Genomic DNA, 23,838 nt, shown 5'->3' with positions numbered 1-23,838 from the left:
CTACTTACAATATTTTATAAAATATATAATAAGCTGGCCCAATTAAAACTGATCTTTTAAAAAAAATCGTCTCTCACGACAATTTGTGTTTTATTTTGAGGTCAACCGTGAGACGGTTTAAGTCCATCAAGGCCTACGTAGATGGTATTATGTTTGGATTGGAATTTGGTTCATTAATGGCAAGCATTCTGAGCAAGAAAAACGCCAAAAAGGGAGCTACATGTACACTAGACTCTAGAGTAGAGACCAAAACGCAAGGAAGCGAATCCTGCTAAACTGGTGAACGTTGCTTACCAAAAAGAACCCTAACATCCATTTCCCTCCAAAATTTACCATATTTCATTGATACAAACCGTACAAGCTGTTTCATTTATCTATCAACAATAGCTTAGACGAATCTTCTACGATCAACGGTAAATTTTGTGATTTTTTTTTGATGAATTTAGGTTTACAGCCCTCTATTTCGTCTGGATTTATGCAGTAATTAATTGGAACTAAGTTCAATCATCCTATTACTTAAATGTTGCAATCACATTCAACAATTGCTTTTGAAATTTGCAACTGCTACTGTTAATTGTAAATATAAATTATTAAATGAAGAAATTTTATCACTTTGATGGTTTTTTGATTGCGAAATGTCAGGAACTTGACAGCTTTTGTGGATGATCCGTAAATAAATTTGGTAGAATGTCGGGAGAAGTCGAATCTAATTCGGTTGTGTTGGTGAGATCATGGAGGACCGCATTCTTGACTTTAAGGGATGAAACACAAAGTCATGCTACAAACACTTTTAGTACTGTTCTTCCTTTGATTGATGAACTCATTTTGGCGAACTTTCATTCCTTTGTCGCTGCTGCGCATTCCCTTCCACCTCATGAGGTATAACTTGCTCTCTAATTGTGGTTTTTCGACTTGAGTCAGATTGCTTGGGATGCTGATCTTAATGTTTTGTCTCAGGTCACGTCTGATTTGATGTATTTACTTAATATGGCGGCCTCAAGTCATTGCATGAATGAAGATACAGAGCATGCTTTATCTCTCATTTGTCATCTGGTATTGTCATTGTAACTTCTTTATTTGGCCAAATTCTACGACTAATATTTATATCAACCTCGGATAAGTAAGGATTTTAGAAAATGGGTTCAGTTTTTCTCAGTTTTGAAAGTCTATATGGTAGATTAGGGCTCCGTTTGAGGAAAAGGTTTGCTGCCAAGATAAATAGGGACATGGATTTCAGTGTTGTCTGTAAGAATGTAACATTTTAACGATTAAGCTTCATAAGCATAAGTAGAGAATGTTGCTTGTTTTTGGTGAAATGCTCCATCAAAGTTGTAATGGGAAAATCCACAAGCCTTCTGTGCCAACTTGAATTAAAGACACTAAAGGGTTTGGGAAGTTTGAATTATGTGAAATGGATGAGACAACTAGGGTAACTACTTTAACTATGTTGTAAGCACAAATCAATCATATAGTTTATGTCATCTCACAAAGATGGTTGTTTGTCCAAAAAGCTTTTTCCGTGTTTGAGGATCCAATTCTAATATTTGAAATCCGGCATGCTGAATGAGGGCTTTTGCCTTACATTACAAGCATAGAGTTTTATTGAATAGGATGACTTGCATCCATATTAATGTTGGAAAGTTCCGCTATGCATGGTGATGAAGTTTGTTTTAGGGCATACTTGTGTAACTAGGTTTGTTAGATATGGTGCACCGTCTATTCTGTTTGTGTAATCGTTGTTTTTTTAAAGTTGTAACTAGGTGTGTAGTTTGTTATGAAATAAACATCATAGAATGAGATGATTTCATGCAATAAATGATAGATCAACGGAAACTTATGCTTCACAAAAGGATAATGCACTAAGAAATGTTGGAAATACTTCACATGTGAGGAAGATCCTACATCACTAAAATAGTGGTTGTAGACTTGTATATAATGCTTGGTGTGTAATCCTCCTAATACCATATGGTTTTGGGAAAGGGTGAAACTCATCCTGTATTATATGCAAGTCTAACACTCATGACACGTGGGTTTGTGGGCCCGAGCCCATGGGTGCCCCGTGAGTGTATCCACACGAGTGGGCTCACGGGGTGATTATTTGTCACGACCTAACAAGAAATGCTTTTCAGGTTAAATTATTTCCTTTTAAAAATTGAAAAATATAGTTCCAAGTATTTAAAGTAGTTGCTTATAGTATTTAAAATAGGGGTTTATGGTATTTGAAGTAGGTCTTATAGTATTCAAAGTAGGTGTTTATAGTATTCAAAGTAGGTGTTTATAGTATTCAAAGTAGGTGTTTATAATGCTTACAGTAAGTGTTTATAGTATGCAAAGTATAAGACCCAAAGGTTTATAATTATAAGTCCCAAAAGTAGGTGTTATAAGTCACAAAAGTAATTGTTTTAATATAAAAAAGTAGACATTTTAAGTTATAAAGTATGCATTATAATGTGTAAACCAGGTATTATAAAATCCAAAGTAGGTGTTTTAAGCATAGTGTAAAAATGATGTAATAGAATAGTGGTACAGTAGCGTGAGTGATGCGGCTATCATATTTCTTACAACAATTTCTCTTATTGAGTTTAGCCTAAATTATATGAAACTTTTATGTGTTGCAGGTTCAGAAAATTACTCTTCGTATGCCCCTTGAATTGAGTTTTTCTGCTTGGTCGGAGATGCTTGGATCTTTCACCAAGATAACAAATTTTTTCATTGAAAATGCCACTAGAAGAAGAATCTTTTCTGAAAATTCTGCTAGCATGATAGCTGCAAGGGATTGTCTAGAGACTATAAGGTTCTTTTTCGTCCTGTTTGTTTTTTGTTGTGCAATCTATTGGCTTTTAGTGGTCATGAAAAAATAAGAGTTGATGTGTTTTTCTCCTTCATGTTGGTTGTTTCTATCTACTAATAATGGCTAATCATGTTGGTAACCTTAGGAGATAAGGCTGTATATGTCATTGTTAGGCCATGAAATTTTGTCACAAATCCACTCGTGTGGACACACTCGTGGGCTTTGGCCCACAAACCCACGGGTAATGAGCATTGACTTGCATACATACTTGATGAGGTTCACTCTTTCCTAAAACCATATGGTATTAGGAGGATTACCCACCAAATATTATTTGCAAGTCTACAACGCGCTATTTAGTGATGTGGGATCTTCCTCAAATATGAAGTAATTCCAACAGTCATACTTCCTCTGGTTTTTAATAGTTATTATACTTTTGTTTTTCACGCTATCCAATGCACAATTTTAATCTTTAACAATTTCATATGATAAAAAATTATAAAAAGTTAATATTATGAAAATATGCATTAAGACGAATCAAACAAGATCCCACTTAACTATGTTTTACATTATACATGGAGAAATATATACCAAATAAGATTAGTTGATGAACAGTAGTTGCTACAGTTCCTGTAGCAACTAATAAAATCCAGAGGAAGTATATAAACTTTTTTTTGCTTGAGCATGCCATAGGCTTCCTTTAAAAGAAAGAGTGATATTGGTATTGTATTCGGTCGTTCAAATTTTGTACCTTGATTGTACAAATATATCTGCCATAAAACAAAGATAGTAGGACTGTATGTTTTGAAGATAAAATGGTAGGAATGTATCGTTTATTTCTTTTTTTCTTCTAATTTATATCTAATTATTTACTATCGTACTTGGCAAGACATTTTTTATATTTTGGTATTCTTAATCATGATCTTTTATTTGTGAGATGCAATTTTATTGTATAGTTGTATCATCACAGTCAAAAGACTACGTTCGTACATTCTATGAAATTTCCCATGTGTTATTTCAAAATTTTCTTTATCATTTCTATCATTTAGGCATTTAATTAGCATGGATGCTCGCAAGTCCTCAATATCTGAAAACATTCGGCTTGTGGAATTTCTACTTCATATTGTTGTATGCTGTCATTCTGAGATGAGTAGATACTGTCATTCTAATGATGATTTGAGGTGTGTGGGTGACCATGGGAAGAAATTACCTCAACAGGCTGGCTTGTGGAAAGTTCAAACAAATGCCTTCTCTATGATTGGCGAATCATTTACAAGACTAGGAGCTTCTTTCCCTGTAGACACTTGGCAGTCAGTTGTTGAGGTGGGTTGTGCTTTATTTTTGAGTTCTTTTAATGTATTTCTGAGTGGAGAACTTAGATTGCTTACACTATTTTTTAGGTTTTGAGGAAAGTGATGGATGGACTTGCAACCAATATGCTTCCTATAGAGGATGGTGTCCTGTCTAGGTACTATCTTTAACATAATAATTTTTAGGGACATTCCACGTGGTAACCCTGAATTATTGAATTTTCCACGTGGAAGGCAAACTTTTTTTGAACACGTGGTGACTTCAAAGGTTCCAAATTTTCCACATGCTAGACAAAATGGAAATGTTTTTGTTGACTTTACACTATTTTTCCCGTACATAATGACTTTTTTTTAAAACAAAAATAGACGTTGCGATCACCATAATCGGCCATACATTTCGTAATCCAATTGAAATGAGTACTTAATTTAATCAAAAATTTAACATCCAATTGAAATGAGTACTTAATTTAATCAAAAATTTAACATTTTTTCTACCACATGGAAAAGTTGGAAGCTCGGGTTCACCACATGGATTTATTGTATACCACGTGGAAAAGCCAAAAAATCAGGGTCACCACTTGGAATTCCCCTAATTTTTATCTTTTCGTTTTGATTTTTATAGTTAATTTTTTCCAATAATGGTGTGTGAATACTAAAGTATGTTGGTGAAGAGCTGCTATAGATGCTTACAATATCTACAATGCCAAAGCCTTAATCGCAATAATGTGGTGTCAACTAAACAACCAAAACAAAACAATGTGGAAAATTGTTGCTAACAAAATTTTCTCTGATTAGCCCTATCTTATATCAATCTACTTGTAATATTGTGGCAATTGTATCTTTGTGGAAGATTGCTTAATTGTGATCTTAGTCTAAGAACCTGGTGTAGTTTGATGTATTTTAAGCTAGCTGGGTGGTTTTCCAGTCTCTGTTTTGTGTTGGTGTTGTATTAACATTTACCTTGAACAAGTTTGTCTTATTTCTAAACATGTTCTTTTGGGATGTCCTCAAGGGAAATGGAATGTAGGGTGCATATGAATCTTTTGTTCATGTGTCTATCCTGTCTAGGCTCATTTTCCTGTGGCTTTATCTCTATACAGCTGAGATCTGATATTATAGGAAAGATATTCCAAAACGATAGGGATAGGAAACAATTGCATGATGTGAAATATTAACAAGAGCCCTGTTAAGTGGCTTTGGATGAAATGTTTTGGAGAACGGCAAGAGCTGAGGATGGATTCCCATCAGTGAAGTTGGAGAATTCAGTGGGGTAGGATAATCTTATGATGCATGTTATTTGGAAGTCCTAAATTTGGTTGAGGGGTTATATTTTTTGCAGGTTTTACTCCTCTGTCTTGCATTGCCTTCATCTTGTACTTATAAATCGGAAAGGCTCTCTTTCAGATCACGTGAGTTGTTGGTTTTCTTCTGGAGGGATTATGATTTCTCTTGATTCTCTTACTCTTGGTCTACGTTTTGACATGAAATGATCTTCCAGTTGACAGCTTTTGTTGCAGCGTTAAGAATATTTCTAGCTTATGGCCTGAATAATTCAAACATGCTATCCTGTCGTGGAGATAAGGATCCAGGCCCTTCAAACAATAAAATTACTTCGAAGGAAACCTTTAAAAAAGATATTGGTGCCTACAGGCCTCCACATTTGCGTAGGAAGACATATTCTTTGCAGCAGAAATTGACGAGGACTTCTCAAACATTATCAGATCATGACTCTTCTCATGAATTATCATCATCTGATTCTGACTTTAGTGATAGCGACGGTGTACTGAAAGATTTTGATAATGTTCGCAGCAATAAGGCAAGAGTATCGGCAATAAATTGTATACAGGTGAAAAGTTGAGATATTTGATTTTTCTTAACCATTCTTTTTGTATTGCAATTTGTATGCCCTTGTTGGAAAATCAGATTTTGAAATCAAAATCTGTTTCTTGGCACTTTAATTTTATATGGATGTCATCGTATGACTTGGCTCTTTATTCAAAATTACGTCACTTTCTGAAAACTTGATGTATTCCAGTATTCATTACTGAAAGTTCTCTTTTCTGGCTATATAATATAACATAGCTGTTTTGCGTATATGTAATTATAAGACAATTCAATATCTTTGAACAAAGATGTGAGAAGTACTCTGTTTTGTCATCTGGAAGTGTTGTAGTGGTTTAGAGTTTTTGACCCTTTTGGTGATCCAGATCATTGAATTGACATCAATGTATTTTATATTAAACCTTGCTCTCTTCAACTTATTAAGGAGCCACTGGGTACTAATTTATTTCTTTGTCAACTAGGTCACTTATTTTTTCTTCATCCCCGCTTTTGCTACTAATTTATTATTTAAAGAAATTGGAAATGTGATCACTACAGTTGGTCTGGGACTTTTTTCTCTTTTCAGTCCTCACCCCTTTTAATTGAAAAATCAGGCTTCATTGCTGAGCCAGAATGTACCTTTTATTTAACCCTCAACTTATAAACATTGATTTTCGCTGTACAATTTTGAACAATAAATAATTTGTAGACATGTCTATGTTTTTGATGTATGTCTCATTTAAGCTCATTATAATGTATTAACATGCTAGTGTTGTACTACTCAGTCTTGGTCAATTTGCATCATTTCGGATTATGATATGAGAGCTTTTTCATTCAAATAATACGAAATGAGTGGGATAGAGGAGTAAATTGGTTTTGTTTCAGTGTTAAAGGTTTAGAAAACTAAAGTGAAATTAGAGTTCTGTTTTTAGAAAATAAAATCTAAAAACTTATAAGGACCTTAAAAGTTAAATTCATTGACATTCGGCTTTGATCAGTTACTTAGAATGGTTTCGTAGTAGTATTGTCTAAGTTGATGCTTAGAATTTGAAGCTTAGTGAGCAGATTACATTCTTTCACAGATGAGGCGAGCACCAGGAAGATGCCACTAAATATATAACAAGGGCAGTTCATCCTTCTGATATGGATTAGCTTTAGCCTTTGTACAGGAATAGTATAATTCTGTTTCACGCCTTGAGAAATAGGCTTGCTGTTTTTATCTTTACAAGTAGCTTAGTTGAGGTGCCTAAGGCTAATCTTAGATCGGTTTGCATAAAGGCAAACTATGTAGCCTTTGATCCTGCTGATGTTGTAGAAAAATTCAAGTGTAGTACTATCTGATCTTCTATGGATGATTATAAAAAATAATTGCAGATAGCACAAAGTAATGGGTATGCATCTTCAAAAATGAAAAAAAGTAATGTCTTTTTTGTCGATTAACGAGATGAGTACATCAAATCTTTGAGGATTCATTTTTGGTTATTGATTCACATATAATTGATGCATAGTACCTTGCATTTCAACCAACACATCAAATCATAGCTTTGAGATTCAAGTTAAAATAAGAACTAGTTTAACCAATAGAAGTGGTTGCTTTATCATGGCCAATTTATAATAGATCTAATGTGAAATTGTTTATTACATTTCTTCAAATTGCTTTATCACATCAAAGCTGTTTTGCGCTGCTAATTTTCTGAAAACAATCATACAACTTGCCCAGCTTTATAGTATTAGGTGAAGGAAAGTTTTGACATTGTTGAGCAGAACTTGATTAAATGAACAACTTACAATGAGCAGTGGAACTTAGAATTCTATTTGTGAGAAGATTCGTATCTTGCTAGTATATTTTTTAATCTTAATTCTTGACCTAAGATTTATTAGCTTTTACTTTTAGAGATTGATTTTCCTCCGTTTATTCTTTTGGGATATAGGATCTTTGTGAAGCTGATCCAAAGGCATTTGTTTCTCAGTGGTCAATGCTTTTACCAACTAATGATATACTTCAACCAAGGTGAAGATACCATTAATCCTTGTAATTTTCTTCCGCTTGTCAGCTTTGCTATCATGATTACCAATGTTTATTTATATTTTGATATGTAGTTGCACATCTTGCTGTTCCATTGTTTTATATACTTGAAAATTTTGCTTTTTTATTCCTCTTGACTGCCTCTTGTTTGTAGCAGAGATAATGAAGTATGAAGTAACTTTGATACTTTTGATTGCTTGCTCATTATAGGAAGTATGAGGTGACTTTGATGACTTGCTTGTTATATGATCCATTCTTGAAGGTATTGCTTTGTCAATCTAATATCAACTGTATTTTGTATCATTTTTGGTCAATAGGGGCCTTAAGAGCCATTTATAGAATCTTGTTTTTGGATGTCTTTAAACCAGTTTTCCAGCTCATGCCTCATATTGCTTACTGGAACCTTACACTATTTCCACTGTATATTGAACTATGGTTTTCATGTGTTTGCCAGGTTCGCCTGGCATCTGCTTCAACAATTGCAGCCATGTTGGAGGAGCCGGCCTCTATTGCTCTTCAAGTTGCAGAATACAGGGAATCAACTAAATGTGGATCGTTCACAGCACTTTCAAGCTCTCTGGGTCAGATACTTATGCAACTTCATGCTGGTATGTCAGGGACATTTTTGGTCTGCTACTCTGCTTTAGTTTGCTAACAATTAATACTTTGTCATGAATGATTTTTCTTCCTTTTCCACGTCCTTTTTAATTGGGTAAAATGTCTTTCAATGGTGCAGGTGTGTTGTACTTGATTCAGCATGAGAGGCATACTGGATTGTTGACTTCCTTGTTCAAGATTCTCATGCTCTTGATATCATCCACACCGTAACTTTTCTTTCTTAGGCAATTATGTGCTATGTTCATGTGTAATAGTATACAGTCTGATTTTTGCTGTTAAATTTGATGATTCCTTGAATTTCTTTTTTCTATTTTGTTCTTTTGTTTATCATTTGCCACATTGCTTCTCTACATTCTAGAATCCTGAGCTTGTCAGTTAAGGAAAAGCATCAAATTTTTTTTGGTGCCTGAAGTGCTTATTATCTTTATTCTTATGCTCTTTTGAATTTTCTTATCGTTCTGATTGGTGCGTGAGGTGCATTTTGCATGCTGTAGAGAGAAGAGATTAGATATGAGCCAAAAATTGCGAATTTGAGTGTTGTTACCGCAATCACAATTGCAGCAGATGGTGTTTGCAATCATGGGTCTGCTGGAAATAGTCTCTTTGTAATTTCTAAAGCGAAGTTGTGTACTTTCGATCCCCTCTTATTAGGGGGATCCACTTCAGTGCTAGGGGCAAAAAAATGTTTGTTCTTCTTGCTGCAGTCATTGATTTTGTCGTTGAAGAGGTGATTTTCCTTTGTGTTTTTTATTTTAAGAGTTTGTGGGATCAAGAGATGGGTGATTTTACGGTATAGCGGTGTTTACAGGTCTATCCTTCACCTTAGCACACCACTCAATGAGTTCGACTTCAATTTTATTATTATTATTATTTTTTTCAATTATATGAACACTGGAAAAATAGGCCTTTGTCCTCTGGCCGAGTTATTAAAAGCTAGTAGCTTTGTAAAGGTAAACCTTTGTGAGGATCTTTTAATCATTTGAAGTCTGCCTTAGGTATTCGAGGATGCCTGGAGAGTTGTTACCCAGAGTTCTTTCATCTCTTAGATTGAGGATAGAGGGAGGAATTCCGTTCAAAAGTGATCAGACCAGTTTGCAGGTTAGGTTGCTGGTTTTTCTTGTTCAATTAAACTTTGAAATGGAATATTTTGATTTTCTATCCAATGAACGGTTGAAATTGGAATAGACTAATTTGATTTCTATAACAGGCCGTTGCTATCAGTTGCCTGACAGCAGCCTTATCCACATCACCTTCATCGTCGAATGTGAATGAAATGTTTGAAGCTGAAATATCAGCAGGTTGGCATATACCTTCTCCAATTAACTGGTGGTACTTTTGTTAGTTATGACACCTTTTCTTTATTTTGTTTTATTTTAATTTGGCCTTTTTTGCAATAGAAGAACAAGTAGAAATTAACAAACCATATTATTCCCGGCTTGAATAGCCAGGTTTTGAGTTTGCTTTACTCAGGAACGACTGACTTTTAAACAAAAGAACAAGAAATGTGAGCAGTTTTTGCCTAATCTCCAAATGATTAAAAGACTGCATCTCCTATGAGTGGGTTTGCAACATTGCAAGTTGAACAGTCCATAAAACCTAATTTTCTTTCTTATCTTCTTGAATGTCTGCATATGTTCATCAACCATCATTTGTTTAATAAGATTTGAGTACATGTCAGCCTGTCAGGACTATCTCCTCAAGTATCTCAAATCAAATCTCCACGCTTCACTTCCTTAGATCAATGAAGATGACCATTTCATGAAGCCTAAGTTTGTTAGGGCCTTCATGCATTATCAAATGACAGGTGTTGATAACATAAACTAAAAGAAAAAGACCAGCAGCAGCTTCTACTTTGGGGATGCCTGTAGTCCTCTTCCTTACCGGAGCCTGAACGGCTTTTTGGACAGCAGGCCCGCTGTAGACCTGAACGACCTGAACTTTAGCCATGGCCAGGCCTCCTCCCTTGACCCCTTCTGTTTAGATCATCATCAGTTAAATTAGTTCGCATGCACCAAGTTTATTTACAAACTCTTAACTATCAATTATTGTGCTGTATATAGACTATCTGATAATGTCAAAACATGTTGAGTTAATGAATCGAGCCCACATTGTTTAATGTTTCTTGCTAGACAAAGCCCTTTGTTCTAATGAAGCTGGAATCTTGCCTTCTAGCCTCTAAGTGTTTGGTGAATATTTGATGAATTGTTTCAATGGATTAGTCCTGTGTCACTTAATTTACTAATCCCCTGAAAATTAGAAATTGAGACAAGCAAAATATGATATGTTTTGGTTGACCTTTTTCTTTTGCCTATTTTGGTTTAATTGTGAATTCCAAAAGCAAATTAGTTGGCTATGAGTTAGTCCTTTATATAATGCAATACAAGGTTATCGTATATTTACTGATAGCTTCTACATTTTGACTTCTTTGGCTGGGCTTATTATTAACGTTTATATCTCAGGGATTCTTTTGGGCATTGCTCAAAGATGTGGCTCTCTAGTGGGATTCCTTTTACACTTGTAATTCCTTTCTTTCTGTCTCTTCCTCTGTTGTTTCTCTCTTTTTCATGAGCTAGCTAAAAGAATCCCATTCTTGCCTCCCTGAGGTAACGAGATTTAGCTAAAAGGGTAAGGGTTGTACACTTGTATCATTCACCAGATATCCTTTTTCTTGTTCAAACTTATCTTGTTGGTTCTATTTTTTGTGTTAATTAATAAGGATATACATTGCTAATATGTCATCTTTGAATGTGATTAAATGAGGCTTGCTTCCAGGTTTATTGTTGGGAAAAGAAAGATCGGGTTTCTTGGTTACTCTATTTCAGCACGCTGAGCAAGTTACAAATCCTGCAATATGTTTGGAAGCTCTCCAGGTAATGACTGACTTTTATTATGCTTTGGAATCTGGATACCTGTCAAGACGTTTATTTTACTTGGTAAGAGAAGATTTGACCACTGAGAATCTTTCTGTTTTCCGTTATAATTTCACTTGATGCAATCATTTAATGTGGTCATTAAGAACTTACCCTACTTGAACACTGATTATCAGTTTGATGGATCTGCTGCCCGCCTGCATCCAAATTTGTGGTTGTATAGTATGATAATTTCCTTCTACTTATTCCAAGTTTGTTCCAGGCTCTCAAAGCTGTATGCCACAACTATCCTAACATAATGGCTGCGTGTTGGAAACAAATTTCAACTATTGTGTATCAAATTTTGAAGCCAGAGACTTCAGGGATACCATATCGAAAGGGAGTTTATGGACTTGACACTGGATCAACTATGGAAAAGGTTGTGTCTGCTTCTGTCAAGGTACAATGTTCTCTCTCTTTTCATTCAAGGGAATGAAGAAATTCGCATCATCATATGACAGATTGTTTCGCCCAAGATTGCTAATCTAAATTCCGTATCCGAAGTTCAATTACCGACATTGATTTGTGAATTGTGATTTAGAGTTATAATGGGGTTTTCTTTCTGTTAATTAGACTCCTTTATCATCCAGGTTTTAGATGAATGTCTTCGTGCTGTTTCTGGATTTAAAGGAACTGAGGATCTATTTGGTGATAGAGTTGTCGAGGGTCCCTTTGTGTCAGACTTTGTGCGTGACAAGAAAGTCTCTTCTGCTCCTTCATATGTTTTGGAGACTTCTGAAATTTCTGAAGATAACCAATCGGGAAGCTTAGAGTGGTCTGAGTCCATTGAGAAGCACATAGCCATATCTATATGCCATGCATCTGGAATGGTGTGTTTATCACTTTGATCTTATCTCTTGTTTATTTTTATCTGGAAAGAAACTTGTAAAATGATGTCATGTTTTTGATGGATTGTTTGACACAACAGCCAAACAAATTTACAGAAAAAGTGGAATTGCTCTCCCTTTGATAAACACTCAACCTATGAATTGCTTGATTTACTCAGTTTATAGCATAATCCAATCACATAATTCTCGTATTCATTCTCTTAATGGGACTCTTGGAAGATCTTTAATTTTAACTTCAATACATTGTTTCGCAAAAGAAATAAAACTGACGATTGATATTAGTTGAGGCCCAACTGTTCTTCATATAGTCAGGAGGAAGGAAGGAGGCTTTACAAACAACCTGTTTATTTTTTTGTAAAAATTAATCTCTTAAGCCTTGTGGAACGGTGCCGTTGAGGATGAAAATCAAAGGGCTGGTGCTAGATAGATATTGTTGTCTTTATGTTTTGTATATATATATTTTCTTTGGCAAGGTGGATCAAATTTAGGGTTGTTTTTTCCTCTACTTGTTCATCTTTCTATCTTATGTGCATGCTCTCTCCCTATGAATCAATTTCGTTTGAGGTGTTTATTTACAATATAAATCGAGGATTGCTATGGTAAGTAATTCAGCTAAGCCTTTTAACGATTTATTCTCACTGTTTGGAAGGTAAGAGCTGCGTCGATCACTTGTTTTGCTGGCATCACCTGCATGGTCTTTTTTTCTCTCAAGAAGCAGCAGCAACAGTTCATTCTTTCTTCCTGTGTGAGTACATATATGTTTCTCATCTCGGTCATTATTAGCTGTATAATGCTATTTATTTGTTACTCCAAATTCTTTTCAGATACATGCTGCAAATGATTCAATCCCTTCAGTTAGGGCTGCTGCATGCCGAGCCATTGGTGTTATTGCATGTTTTCCAGATATTCTAAGGAGGTAATTTGATGATTCCTTTTTTTTTTTTTTCCTTTTTTCTTTTTTCTGTAGTGAATTGTACACGAAGCAAGTTCAATAATTTTCTGACTGCAATGGTGCAAACTGTAATATAGTGCAGATATCATTAACAAGTTTATTGTTGCCGTTGAGGTCAATACACGTGATCAACCTGTCCCGGTAGCATCTCAATTCGTGTCATTTTTGCATTGAAAAGTTTCTTGTTCTAGCGATTCAGTCTATAATATTATATTCTGCTTCAGGTGCGAGTCACTGCATCTTGGGCCGTGGCAAATATATGCGACTCTTTCCGGCACTCTTTTTCTGGTACTGATTTAGGTAGGTGAGCATTTTTTCAGTTTAAAGTGGAGACCTAAGATTGATGTGTTATGTATTGATGGGGTGAAAGATTCATAGTTCTTTGGTGGGATTTTAATGCAACATATTAAAATGCTCATTTAATTATATGTAATTCTTATTTATGTGAAGTTCTAGATGATGTTTGTTACCACCAAGGGTCAATAGGAAATAACCGCTTTGTTATAACTAACAAGGGCAAGGTTGCTTGATTTGACACCCCTCCACGGGAGCCACATAATGGATTTGGTGTAATGGAACATTATAGTTTGAAGTTAAGATTGGACGTTTGTACAATTTCATGTGAATAATTTTCAGCTAATTGTTATTTGTGTAAAGCTTTCTGTATAAACAATTTCTATCGCAAACTATAATGTGTATTTTCAATGCAGCATCTGAAGCAAATTTCCGGCTGTTGATGTTTTTGTTAGAATGTTCGTTAAAGCTAACAACAGATGGAGACAAGGTAGTTATTTAGACGATTTCAGTTTCTATTTGTATTTTGCTGCAGATAGTCGTTATGTCTTGATTTCTGTGAGGCCATGGCAATGATCTTCATTATTAGAGAAAAAGTAAAAAAGAGAAGGGGGTTCTTTCTTTTTCTTTTTATGCATAACTTTGTTGTATAATTTCTGTTTCTCATTATTGGCCAAGTTTGAACATTGGCTTTCAGATGCAAGGCAGAGTACTCTTTTCTCTTCAACCTTCTTTCTTTCTATCTTTCAAATCTTTTTTTTAGAGGTAAAATTGCCTCTGGTATTGTCTTTGTTGGTTGGTTCTGATGCTAGTAGTCCAGTACTCCAGCTAGAGTCTTATCCTAATGTTAAAGAATTTCTTTTGGGTTGGAAATGTTTTTGGTTTTAAGAAATCGCTCCAAGTGGATGCTTCAAATTCCCTTGGTCCATATTTCAAAGTAGTAGGCATGTTCAACAGGATTCATAGTGCAAAATTGTGGTGGTGCGATAACGGTAATGGAACGGTGATACGGTAATGAGATTGATGTGGTTATTGCAAAACTTAAATATCGGTTAAAACCATGAGACATCCCTTGATATGGCCCAAGACGTTATTATTTACACATTTGTGGGAAATATCAGTTTGTTTTTCGAAAACTTTTACAACACGATTGATATGATGCGACTTTGTTTTCAACTATGATATAATAAGACCCATAGGATTAATTGCGGGTGGCAAAAATGGAGAGTGTCCACTTGGAGTATTATGTGATCGAGGCATGCCATTAAAGCTGAAAGGAATAGTTTTATCAGAGCTACTATATCGCTTAGACCCAATTGGGCTTTTTGAAAGGATTATTATAGGAAGATAAGAGTAGCGGAAATGTGAATTCTTTGATGGATAAGTGAACATACTTTGAGGGATAGAATTAGAAACGAAGACATAAGATTAGGTTTAGATGTCCCAACTATTGAGGATAAGATAAAGAAAAACCGTCTAAGATTGTTTGTGCTTGTGCGTGGACAGAGTAATGGAGAACCGATAATGAAAATAGAAAGTTGGAACTTGAGAGACTTTAAACAAGAATGAGGATGGCCGAATATGACTTGGAGGGTATGAGTGGAAAATGATATGAAAATTTTCGATTTAGATTTTGGGTTGGTAGAAATTAGAAAACCGAAATGAATGGAGAAAGAGAATTCATGTGAATGACTATTGAAATTGATATATCTTTTGGGATCAAGGCTTTGACATTGTTATTATTGTGGTGTCCATCTAGGGTATTGGTGTGGAAGACTTTGGGATGTATTCATTCTCCAGATTGAAAAAAGAGAATGCAAACTTTATCAATCAAACCTACATAAAGAGAATCCATGCCCAATTTTTCTTTCCTTTTCTATAATGCCTACACAAACAACCTTTATTTAATCTTAACTATTTCTTTTCAATATATGTATCTTGTTACAAGCTGTTTGTATCACTGAGGTTATGATGTACAAGCCCCAGAACAGTTTGAGGATTTGTGAGATTGTAAATCCTTAGCAAGCATGTTCTCACCTTCTATCTAGTAAAATCCCAAGGCAAGTTGTCATGTTGTTCAGGGTTTGCTCACATGACTACTTTTTATCTGAAAGTGCTAACCCTACTTTTTCATGGCATTAGCTGTAAGTTGCATAGCAGTTCTGAAAAATATTCGTCACATTCATGACATCTGCAACTTTATGATACTGCTAGGTGTTGGATCCCGCTATCTTCTTTTAATTTGTGTCAGTCCTTCAGCTGCACATAGTGCTGCTAGGATATTTATATACACTAATGCATTGTGCACTTCTCTCGTTTCTGCTACTGCTGACCAAGGGACCGTTTTAACCCTCAGATAAAGTCAAATGCTGTCAGAGCTCTAGGTAATCTGTCAAGAGTGATCCCTTTTGTAAATCCCCTTGAACAAGGAAAATGTGCATTCTCAAGCCCGTTAACCAGCAAAATGGGAATCTTTTCTTGGAAGTGCAGTTTAACTCAGAAGGATACTAATTGCTCTTCAAATTCCACGGGATGTTTTCATTTGTTGGAGAATATTGTGCAAGCTTTTCTTTCATGTATTACAACAGGAAATGTGAAGGTAAGTGTCTCTATGTTATTACCTATTTTTACTATATACTCCCTTAGTCCCTCTCATTTTGCACCATTTTCCATTTTAATTTGTCCCACCGATTTGCACCATTTTCTTTTTTGGCAATGGTGTCACTCTCCTTTTAATCTCATCCACAAACTTATACTATCTCTTCATCTTAACCACTTATTTCTAACCTCCAATTGTTTTTTGTCTCATTCTCCTACGCAATCTTTTTCCGGTAAATTCACCCATTTCGTACTAGGTGCACAAAGAGAGGGACAGAGGGAGTAGTTATTTTCTTTCTATCATCCTGACTGCTATGGAACCTTTTTGGTAGGTCCAGTGGAATGTTTGTCATGCGTTAAGCAACTTATTCCTGAATGAATCACTGCGAATGCAGCAAATGGATTGGTAAGAATTCCTTTCATTTGTTTTTCCCCACTTGTGCTCTGTTCTTTTTTTTTTATTATTATTATCTTTTTACTGTGAAAGGACCAGTAGCCCTCAAAATGAGATTTTAACAGTTTTCCACTTTCTGTTACACATTGGGGTTTCAGTCATACCAGACATCAGACACCAATGAGTATAAAGCTGCAAAAACCAGGAAGGTCAGATAGCATATTGAGACTAAAAAGACTACACTATTCAAGAGATCTAGACAAAGTATCATCACACCATACTTGAAAAGATTTCTGCAATTTCATTTTAATCAGAATGCGCTTTACTTGACTAGCCTTACGATACCCTTTGTTGGTTTTTATCTGTTTCCCACTTCCCCTACAAAGTAGCATAGGGAAGTTGTACATGCACATTCTCAACATATTCAGCTACCACTAGTCCCCATGACTATAAGACATAAAATATATACATGTATCTTCCAGGGTATAGTTTGTCTCCAAATTTACCATTTATCATATATTGAACTCATTTAAACTCCTTTTTTTGAGTAATTGCCTCTAATCTCTCCATGACTTTCATAAAAGGATTGGAATTTTTATATGCCGTTTGATCCAATATCTAATGCTTGTGCTGCTCCCATGTTCAATATGTTACTGGAAGTTAATTTTATGCGTAATTGCAAAGTACTGACTGTTGGATCTAGTTAAAAAAATTTTGCAGTCCGATTAACCACTTTGATCAAGCTCTCTGGATAACTCGAGTGTCAGTCATTTTGAAATATTGAATTAGGTTTTCCTCTTTTAATATTCTACAGCCTTTTGGGCTGACTTGGTCAAGTGCAAAAGGATGGTAAAGAATGATGTTTTTCACACGTGCTTCTTGTGAATATTTCCCATCCTGTGATGGATATTTGAATTATGTGGGGTAGTCTGTTTTTCTGTTTTGTTTATATTTTATTTTCTTTATTTATGGAATACAATACTCTTGGACCTTGTGTAATTACAGGGCATCATCAATTTATAGTATACTTCTGCTGTTGCTTCGTGATTCTTCCAACTTCAAAATCCGGATACAAGCTGCCGCTGCTTTGGCTGTGCCATCAACAATGCTAGGTGAGTGTCAAGATTATCTAGAAATATTGTAATTTCAAATTTAAAAGCATCATTTATATTTACTATACTTTATACTGTTATTAATTGTAGGTTTTAAGGACTGGTTTTAGTAGCAGATGCTTTTTTAAACTCATAAGCAAACATCAAAATTTTGTTGATTATTGGCTTAATGCTTTAATTTTTTCAATCTAAGAAGTATCAAGTGATGCTGTGTTTGTGTTATTAAATGACGAGTAATATGTATTGGTACTTTAAGTGGTAGACAATGTGGAATAAAATATAGTTCGATAACTGAATAAATGCTGAGGAAAAGGAGTCGTGCTCGTACATTATGACGTACGTGTGATACAACAACAATGCCAGAGCTTTAATCCCAATGGGGTCGGCTACATCAACCAAAACAATATGAGAGATCAAGAATGTACTCAAGAGGGCGAGAAATGGTGCTTTCCAAGGACACTACCAACCAACTCTCCCCGGAGAGAGGAACTTGCTATCCATTTCCACCATGATAATTGGATACTTCCTTTTTTTAATTTTTTTTCCTTTTCTTTTGAGAGACTAGAGAATGATATCCCCCAAAAAGGCTCTTTGCTTGCCGCTGGGTATGCTGCCATGTGACACATGCAATGACACTCCAATTTTTTGTGATCACATATGTTAAAGCACAGAAAAGCACAGGAAATGGAGGTTTTTTCAACAGAATGGCTCCCTAGGCCCTAGCTCAATTCAAGACTTGTACTTTTGGGTCGTTTGGTTATTCCGAGGTTGGGAAATTAGAAAGGGTTTTTGAAAGATTTGATGAGAGAGATTGAATAGAACATTAGAGTTTATCGTTGGACATGCTCCAAGTATTTGTTTCAACTTCTTTCAATCATTTTTTCAAATCAATTATCTTATATTTAAATTTCCTAGTAGGCATTATTTGGGTATGTGGAGGGAACTAGTATGAATGTAATTTGTTATCTAGTGCTGTGAAAAAACTACTTAAAATTAAGATGGCTTTTTATGTACTTCTACCTATGGTTCTCACGTTTATCCCAATAAAAAAATTAAAGTTAAGATGGTATTTAGTTTTTCTCCAGATATCAGAATTTAAATTTTTTTGAATCTTATTGTATAATGGTTCATGCTTTCTTCAGATTATGGAAGCTCATTCTCAGATGTTGTTCGAGGAATTCAACACATTCTTGAAAATGTGACAACAGACCAACATTCAACTCCTAGTTTTAAGTATAGAATTGCTCTGGAGAACCAGGTCAGGATTGTCAAGTGTTTTTTACAACCAAACTTTGCATTACTTGAATCATGTAAAAAGCATATTGATTTGGTGATCAGGCTCTTCAACCTTTTTGTAATATGTTTCAATAATATGATGTATCTATTTTCTAATAGAAGATCATATTGGTAGACAATAAACTAGGTTTGTTCACTTAGTAGTCTATTTGCATTTGCCCTATTTCAATTTTTAATTTTAATGTTCAAATACTGAAGTGATATATGATGTTTAAGCTAGCAAGTCAACTTTAAGGAATACCATTACCAAACAGTATTAAGTGGAACAATGTTTATTGTTGAATATCTTTTGATATTAATAAGAAATAGTTAATTCTTATGTGGTTTTAGAATATGTGGATTTTGTATATAGGTTTAGATATATAGTTCATTTTATGTTGGATTTTTCTTGTTAGAGTGTGTGTTCCTAACAGCTATAGTTTATTTATTATTTAATTCCAACAAGATTTTTTCCTGATGCTGCAGCTGACTGCAAGCATGCTTCACGTACTTGGTCTTTGTTCGAGCAGCACTCATGAACCTCTGAAAGAATTTCTCCTCAAAGTAAGAGATTCCTTTTATTATAGTGTTATGATGAAGATTATTGTTTTTTCACAGCTTTGTTTACGTTCTATGCACTCATGTTCATGAATTTCATTGTGTGTCATACCCATGCATTTGATAGTTGTGTTTTCATTTTAATTATTATAAGATGTCCGTCACATTCTGTTCACTGACTCCATGATTGATCTCAATTCTCAACAACTGTGCAGAACAATCTTTTAAATTAGCCCCATGCTCAATTGACTTGAATATATTTTAGGAGCTGGGTATCTGTTTTAGTTCCTTCTGTGGGTCTGCTTTTCTGAGGGCATTTAAAATATTGTTTTATGCCCCCTAGTCTTGATATACCTTATAGCAAGATTGCTGATTCTTGATTGCGGACGTGAATGTTACATATGTAAAACAAAGCTCAAAACTCAAGGGTTGACAAAATGTGAACTTTTTATGTGGTGTTCCAGAAAAGTTAGTCCTTCTGTACCTCGCTCTCTTCTTATCCTGCACAGAAGCAAGGATATATATCTTTTGTATGCATAGGCAGTAGGTCGATCGAAATGGTGGACTGCAGATTCCAAGTTACCACCATAGATTACGCAGCTGTATTGTTCGAATCAACATATCAAACGGGAGGATATGGATTCAGCGTCTTCAGATACACCAAGCTGTTGAAAATTAGTGTATTTTAAGCTCCTTTAGTTCTCCAACTAAACCACTTAGCTTTGTTTGTTATCAATAGCCTAATCCTCAAAGGTTTGTTTGAAATTGGAAATTCTCCTACCTTTGAATCATTTGAAAATCAGAATCTCTCGATTTTGAATTCATGAAAAATTTCTCACTAAAAACTCCATAAACTCACTGTTTTTTCGAACTGTAACAATCCTGTTTGTACTAATAATTAAACACTTCTAATACAATCATAAATAAGAAATAATATACAATTCTCTGCAACAAAAATTCCTAAACATACTAGAACTAAAAGACAACAGTAATTCTTGTTAAGCTAACACAAAGTGAAAGACCCATTGGAAAAGCTTATTGTGTTTACTGTATAACGCTAATAAAAATCTTAATTAGCTTAGGCTACTGTGCATGCGTCTGTCCATGCACACATCCATGTTTATCCACGCACTTGTCCATGCATGCATGTCAACTTGGCCATGAACACATACGCACAACGACCTTTAAAAGTTGTTAAATTAACCAAATATACATTATAGAGACTGTGTAACCAATCCAACTGCATTCCTTTACGCACCTCGCAAAAACTTTGGCATCGAATTTTGAAATGGGAAACCCCAATGAAAAGATAGTATACACTTGAACCAAATATACATGCTGAGTGAAGCTAGATAGTAGATCCTTCACACACAAGCTGAAACTTTGTTATCACCTCTTATTCTTGTGGCTATTGTGCTTTTCAAAATAAGTATACACTTGAAACAATTTCGGAGGATCGGAAAGAGTATCAAAACACATCACTTGTGGATGAGCTCTTACAATTTGAGAAACTTGAACAACTTATTCGCACATACATGTCAAACATATATGACAAAGTCTGGGTTAATTAGTATTAACATAATACACAACCTCTTTAACCACAATTGCAGCTTCCACTTGTTCAACAAAAATTTCTGAACTTGTTTCAACATCTTCAGTTTAGTTGGTAATGATTTGTACACATTTTCCGTCTTTGCTCCATAAAAGTGAAACTTTTCATCTTCAATTCCGACATGGACTTGAATTTTATCATTTTCTCGTACTTGTACTCTCGAAACCTCCGCTGCAGTCCGATTATAATTTTTTTTGAATTGGCTGCGATTTGCCTTAAGAAACATAGTTTGACTAATCCAACTTATTGATTAATTGATTCAAGAAAATAACAATATTCAACAAATAATAATGAAAAAAGATTATATACCAGAAAATAACAGTACTCCATCAAAAGCACTCACAATAAATGATCAGTGATCTGAATCATTTAGGTTCTTGTGTGCATGAAATGGGAGCTCATTTATGAAATTTGGAAATTGGTGGGAAGGAATTGTATACAAGTACACCTGAAGAAATTAGCTTCAACGTTGACGCTTCAACATTTTCCACCGTGACCCATGGGCCACAAAACCTAAAGTTTTACGTAAATTGATGATTATTCTGAGGTTTGTCCTTGTAATTTTTTTGAATAGAAAAATAGCGCATTGCTAATTGACTTTTTTTTTCCAGTTTGAAATTTTCTGTGTCCTTAATATGCAGACTCATTTATGTTTTTATTAGACTCGGATTAGGGGTGTGGGTTCCTTTTATTGGGAGAGAGTTGCTAATATTTGTACTGTTTAAGAATCAAGACTCAGCTTCTAGACAACCAAGCTGAGGCTGTTTACTGTTTTTATGCCTTTTCCATCAAATGCACTCGCAATAAATCAAATAGGAAGATTACCAAAGAACCAAAGGAGTATATTCTTAGCTTTGTCTCATTTGGGTTTTTGCATCAGTATCTTTTGCTGCTAAAGTAATTAGATAAAATGTTGCTTATGTTCCTAATAACTTTATTGCAAATTTACTGAAATCGGCTTGCCTTGTTCATTGGTTTCATTCAGAAAGCATCCTTTATTGAAAGTTGGCTTAAAGGTTTATGCTCATCACTTGAAGTAAGAGCTCAAAAAGATGATGAAGCGGACTCATTTAGGATTCAAAAAAGAGAGATAGTGAACAAGGCAATACATTCACTGATTGAAGTGTATGAAAGCAAAAACCAGTCTTCTTCAGCCGAAAAACTTGGAAAATTACTGGCAATTTGCAGTTGAATTTTTCGACTTATCAAGTTCTTGCACTGCGATTTGAGAAATGCATTCTTCTACCTGTTCTCTGTCTGTCCGTTATTGCATACAATATGATTGCCCTAAAAGCTGGACATCGCACTTGCCGTGGAGGCCATATGTGTTTGATGCAATCATCGCCGAAGCGTGTGATGATGTGGAGTGTACCCGTAATAGAGCAAGCACGAAGATATCTGGAAATGAGTTTTAAATCATGTTTATCTAGCAAGAACGGCTTCCTAGAGCATGGATTTTTAGAGTTCATTGTTTGTTTTTTCTGGGTATAGAAGTACTCGTTTTGTTTGTTTATGGTATATTTATCCTTCTTTGATTATGAATATGCTTCTCTAATTTTTGGCAAATTTAGGTGATAGCTGGGGTAGGAATGTAGGATATGTAAGGCAATATAAGTGATAGTTTATCCATTAAGTGTTTATTTCCTCTAATTATACACATGTACGTTGCAACTCTACCTACAAATTATACAAAGTATTATGTTGGCAGCTAATTTTGATGTACTTTTGCCATCTTTTCTTTCTCTCTTTGATGACAATTTTTGCCATCATTTTGATCTCTTGCTTGGGTTTTGCTCTTGTTATCTCGAAGCGCAATCACTCCTTTATAAATAAATTCTCAACAGTCTTTGACATAAATAGATAACACAGTTACAAACAATATGTTTGGATAAACAGAAAAAATTGAAAGGAAGGAGTACAACAAAACACCAATTTACGAAAAGGAGGAAGGAGGAAGGAGGAAGGAGGAAGGAGGAAGGAGTATTATACATTTAGTAATTTTCATTTTGTGGTTGTTTGGTACGACGAAGAGAAATGTTACGAAAAGAAAATAGATAGAGAGGGCAAGGGTAAATTAACTGCTATTATTATGCGTTGTTTGGTACGTATATAGATAAAAGCACTTATGTTTTCTATTTATTACATTTGCCATATTCACAAAAATTATTCATTTTATCAAACAATACTAGAAAAATACACATACAATGCGTGATTTTTAAAATATTAATAATATGTAGAGTTAATCTTTTCAAAATAATGATTAACCTTAGTGGTCTTATAAATAGTCATAGTCAAAAATTCAGTATTCCACACAAGTTAGGATTCGTGGGGAAAAGAATAACAGACAAAGAACAAAAATATATCTGTGTCTCCTTTAAAGAGAAAGCATGGAGAAATACTCACATTTGATTTATAAAAATGATGTCTATTCTATATTTAAGAAACAAAAAAAGTACATTAGAAAATTTAAGTATGTATCACGTCATTTTTTAAAAAATGAGTTAGTATGTAATCAAACATGACTATCACCTTCGTAACATAAAGAAAACAGTAACTTTCCCCAAAGTAATACAACTCAAAAAGTATAATATTTGATCAAATGAGCACTAAATCCTCTAGAAATTTAGCCAAAAGTTTTGGACTTGTGCCCTTATCATGTGCAAACTATCATATAAGATGATGATTTTGCACTGATTAATTGTCATTAATCCAAGTCAAAATAG

The 23,838-nt window shown here is 34.7% G+C and overlaps 1 protein-coding gene across 3 annotated transcripts; it reads left to right on the top strand.

Moving 5' to 3' along the window:
• The first annotated feature begins 165 nt into the window (after positions 1–165).
• Positions 166–22,824, top strand: LOC130804878 (uncharacterized). Of its 3 annotated transcripts, XM_057669514.1 has the most exons (28): positions 166–413; positions 643–879; positions 958–1,053; positions 2,619–2,794; positions 3,838–4,111; positions 4,189–4,256; positions 5,438–5,507; positions 5,597–5,944; positions 7,851–7,930; positions 8,156–8,207; positions 8,400–8,553; positions 8,682–8,769; positions 9,559–9,661; positions 9,771–9,861; positions 11,336–11,433; positions 11,696–11,872; positions 12,063–12,302; positions 12,970–13,065; positions 13,145–13,236; positions 13,350–13,413; positions 13,497–13,572; positions 13,983–14,056; positions 15,923–16,165; positions 16,497–16,570; positions 17,564–17,670; positions 18,813–18,928; positions 19,432–19,509; positions 22,101–22,824. In XM_057669514.1, the coding sequence occupies exons 2-28, from the start codon at positions 688–690 to the stop codon at positions 22,305–22,307; spliced, it is 3,534 nt and encodes a 1,177-aa protein (XP_057525497.1). In that variant the 5' UTR covers positions 166–413; positions 643–687; the 3' UTR covers positions 22,308–22,824. The 3 variants fall into 3 exon arrangements, 2 of the variants coding, with proteins under 2 accessions (XP_057525497.1, XP_057525498.1); XR_009040069.1 differs by lacking the exons at positions 17,564–17,670; positions 18,813–18,928; positions 19,432–19,509; positions 22,101–22,824 and having other exon boundaries at positions 15,923–15,950; positions 16,057–16,165; positions 16,497–16,514; XM_057669515.1 differs by lacking the exons at positions 166–413; positions 643–879; positions 958–1,053 and having other exon boundaries at positions 2,662–2,794; positions 4,007–4,111.
• The last annotated feature ends 1,014 nt before the right edge of the window (positions 22,825–23,838 follow it).

Source organism: Amaranthus tricolor, chromosome 17, assembly GCF_026212465.1.
Source record: "Amaranthus tricolor cultivar Red isolate AtriRed21 chromosome 17, ASM2621246v1, whole genome shotgun sequence".
NCBI classification, from domain to species: domain Eukaryota; kingdom Viridiplantae; phylum Streptophyta; class Magnoliopsida; order Caryophyllales; family Amaranthaceae; genus Amaranthus; species Amaranthus tricolor.
This window is presented reverse-complemented; position numbering and strand designations above follow the sequence as displayed.

Excerpts from the sequence above, each read along its gene's own strand:
- LOC130804878 (XM_057669514.1), top strand. The coding sequence starts at position 688 with ATGTCGGGAGAAGTCGAATCTAATTCGGTTGTGTTGGTGAGATCATGG. Across the intron at positions 880-957 it reads ATTCCCTTCCACCTCATGAG|GTCACGTCTGATTTGATGTA; the intron begins GTATAACTTGCT and ends GTTTTGTCTCAG. Across the intron at positions 16,571-17,563 it reads CGAATGCAGCAAATGGATTG|GGCATCATCAATTTATAGTA; the intron begins GTAAGAATTCCT and ends GTGTAATTACAG.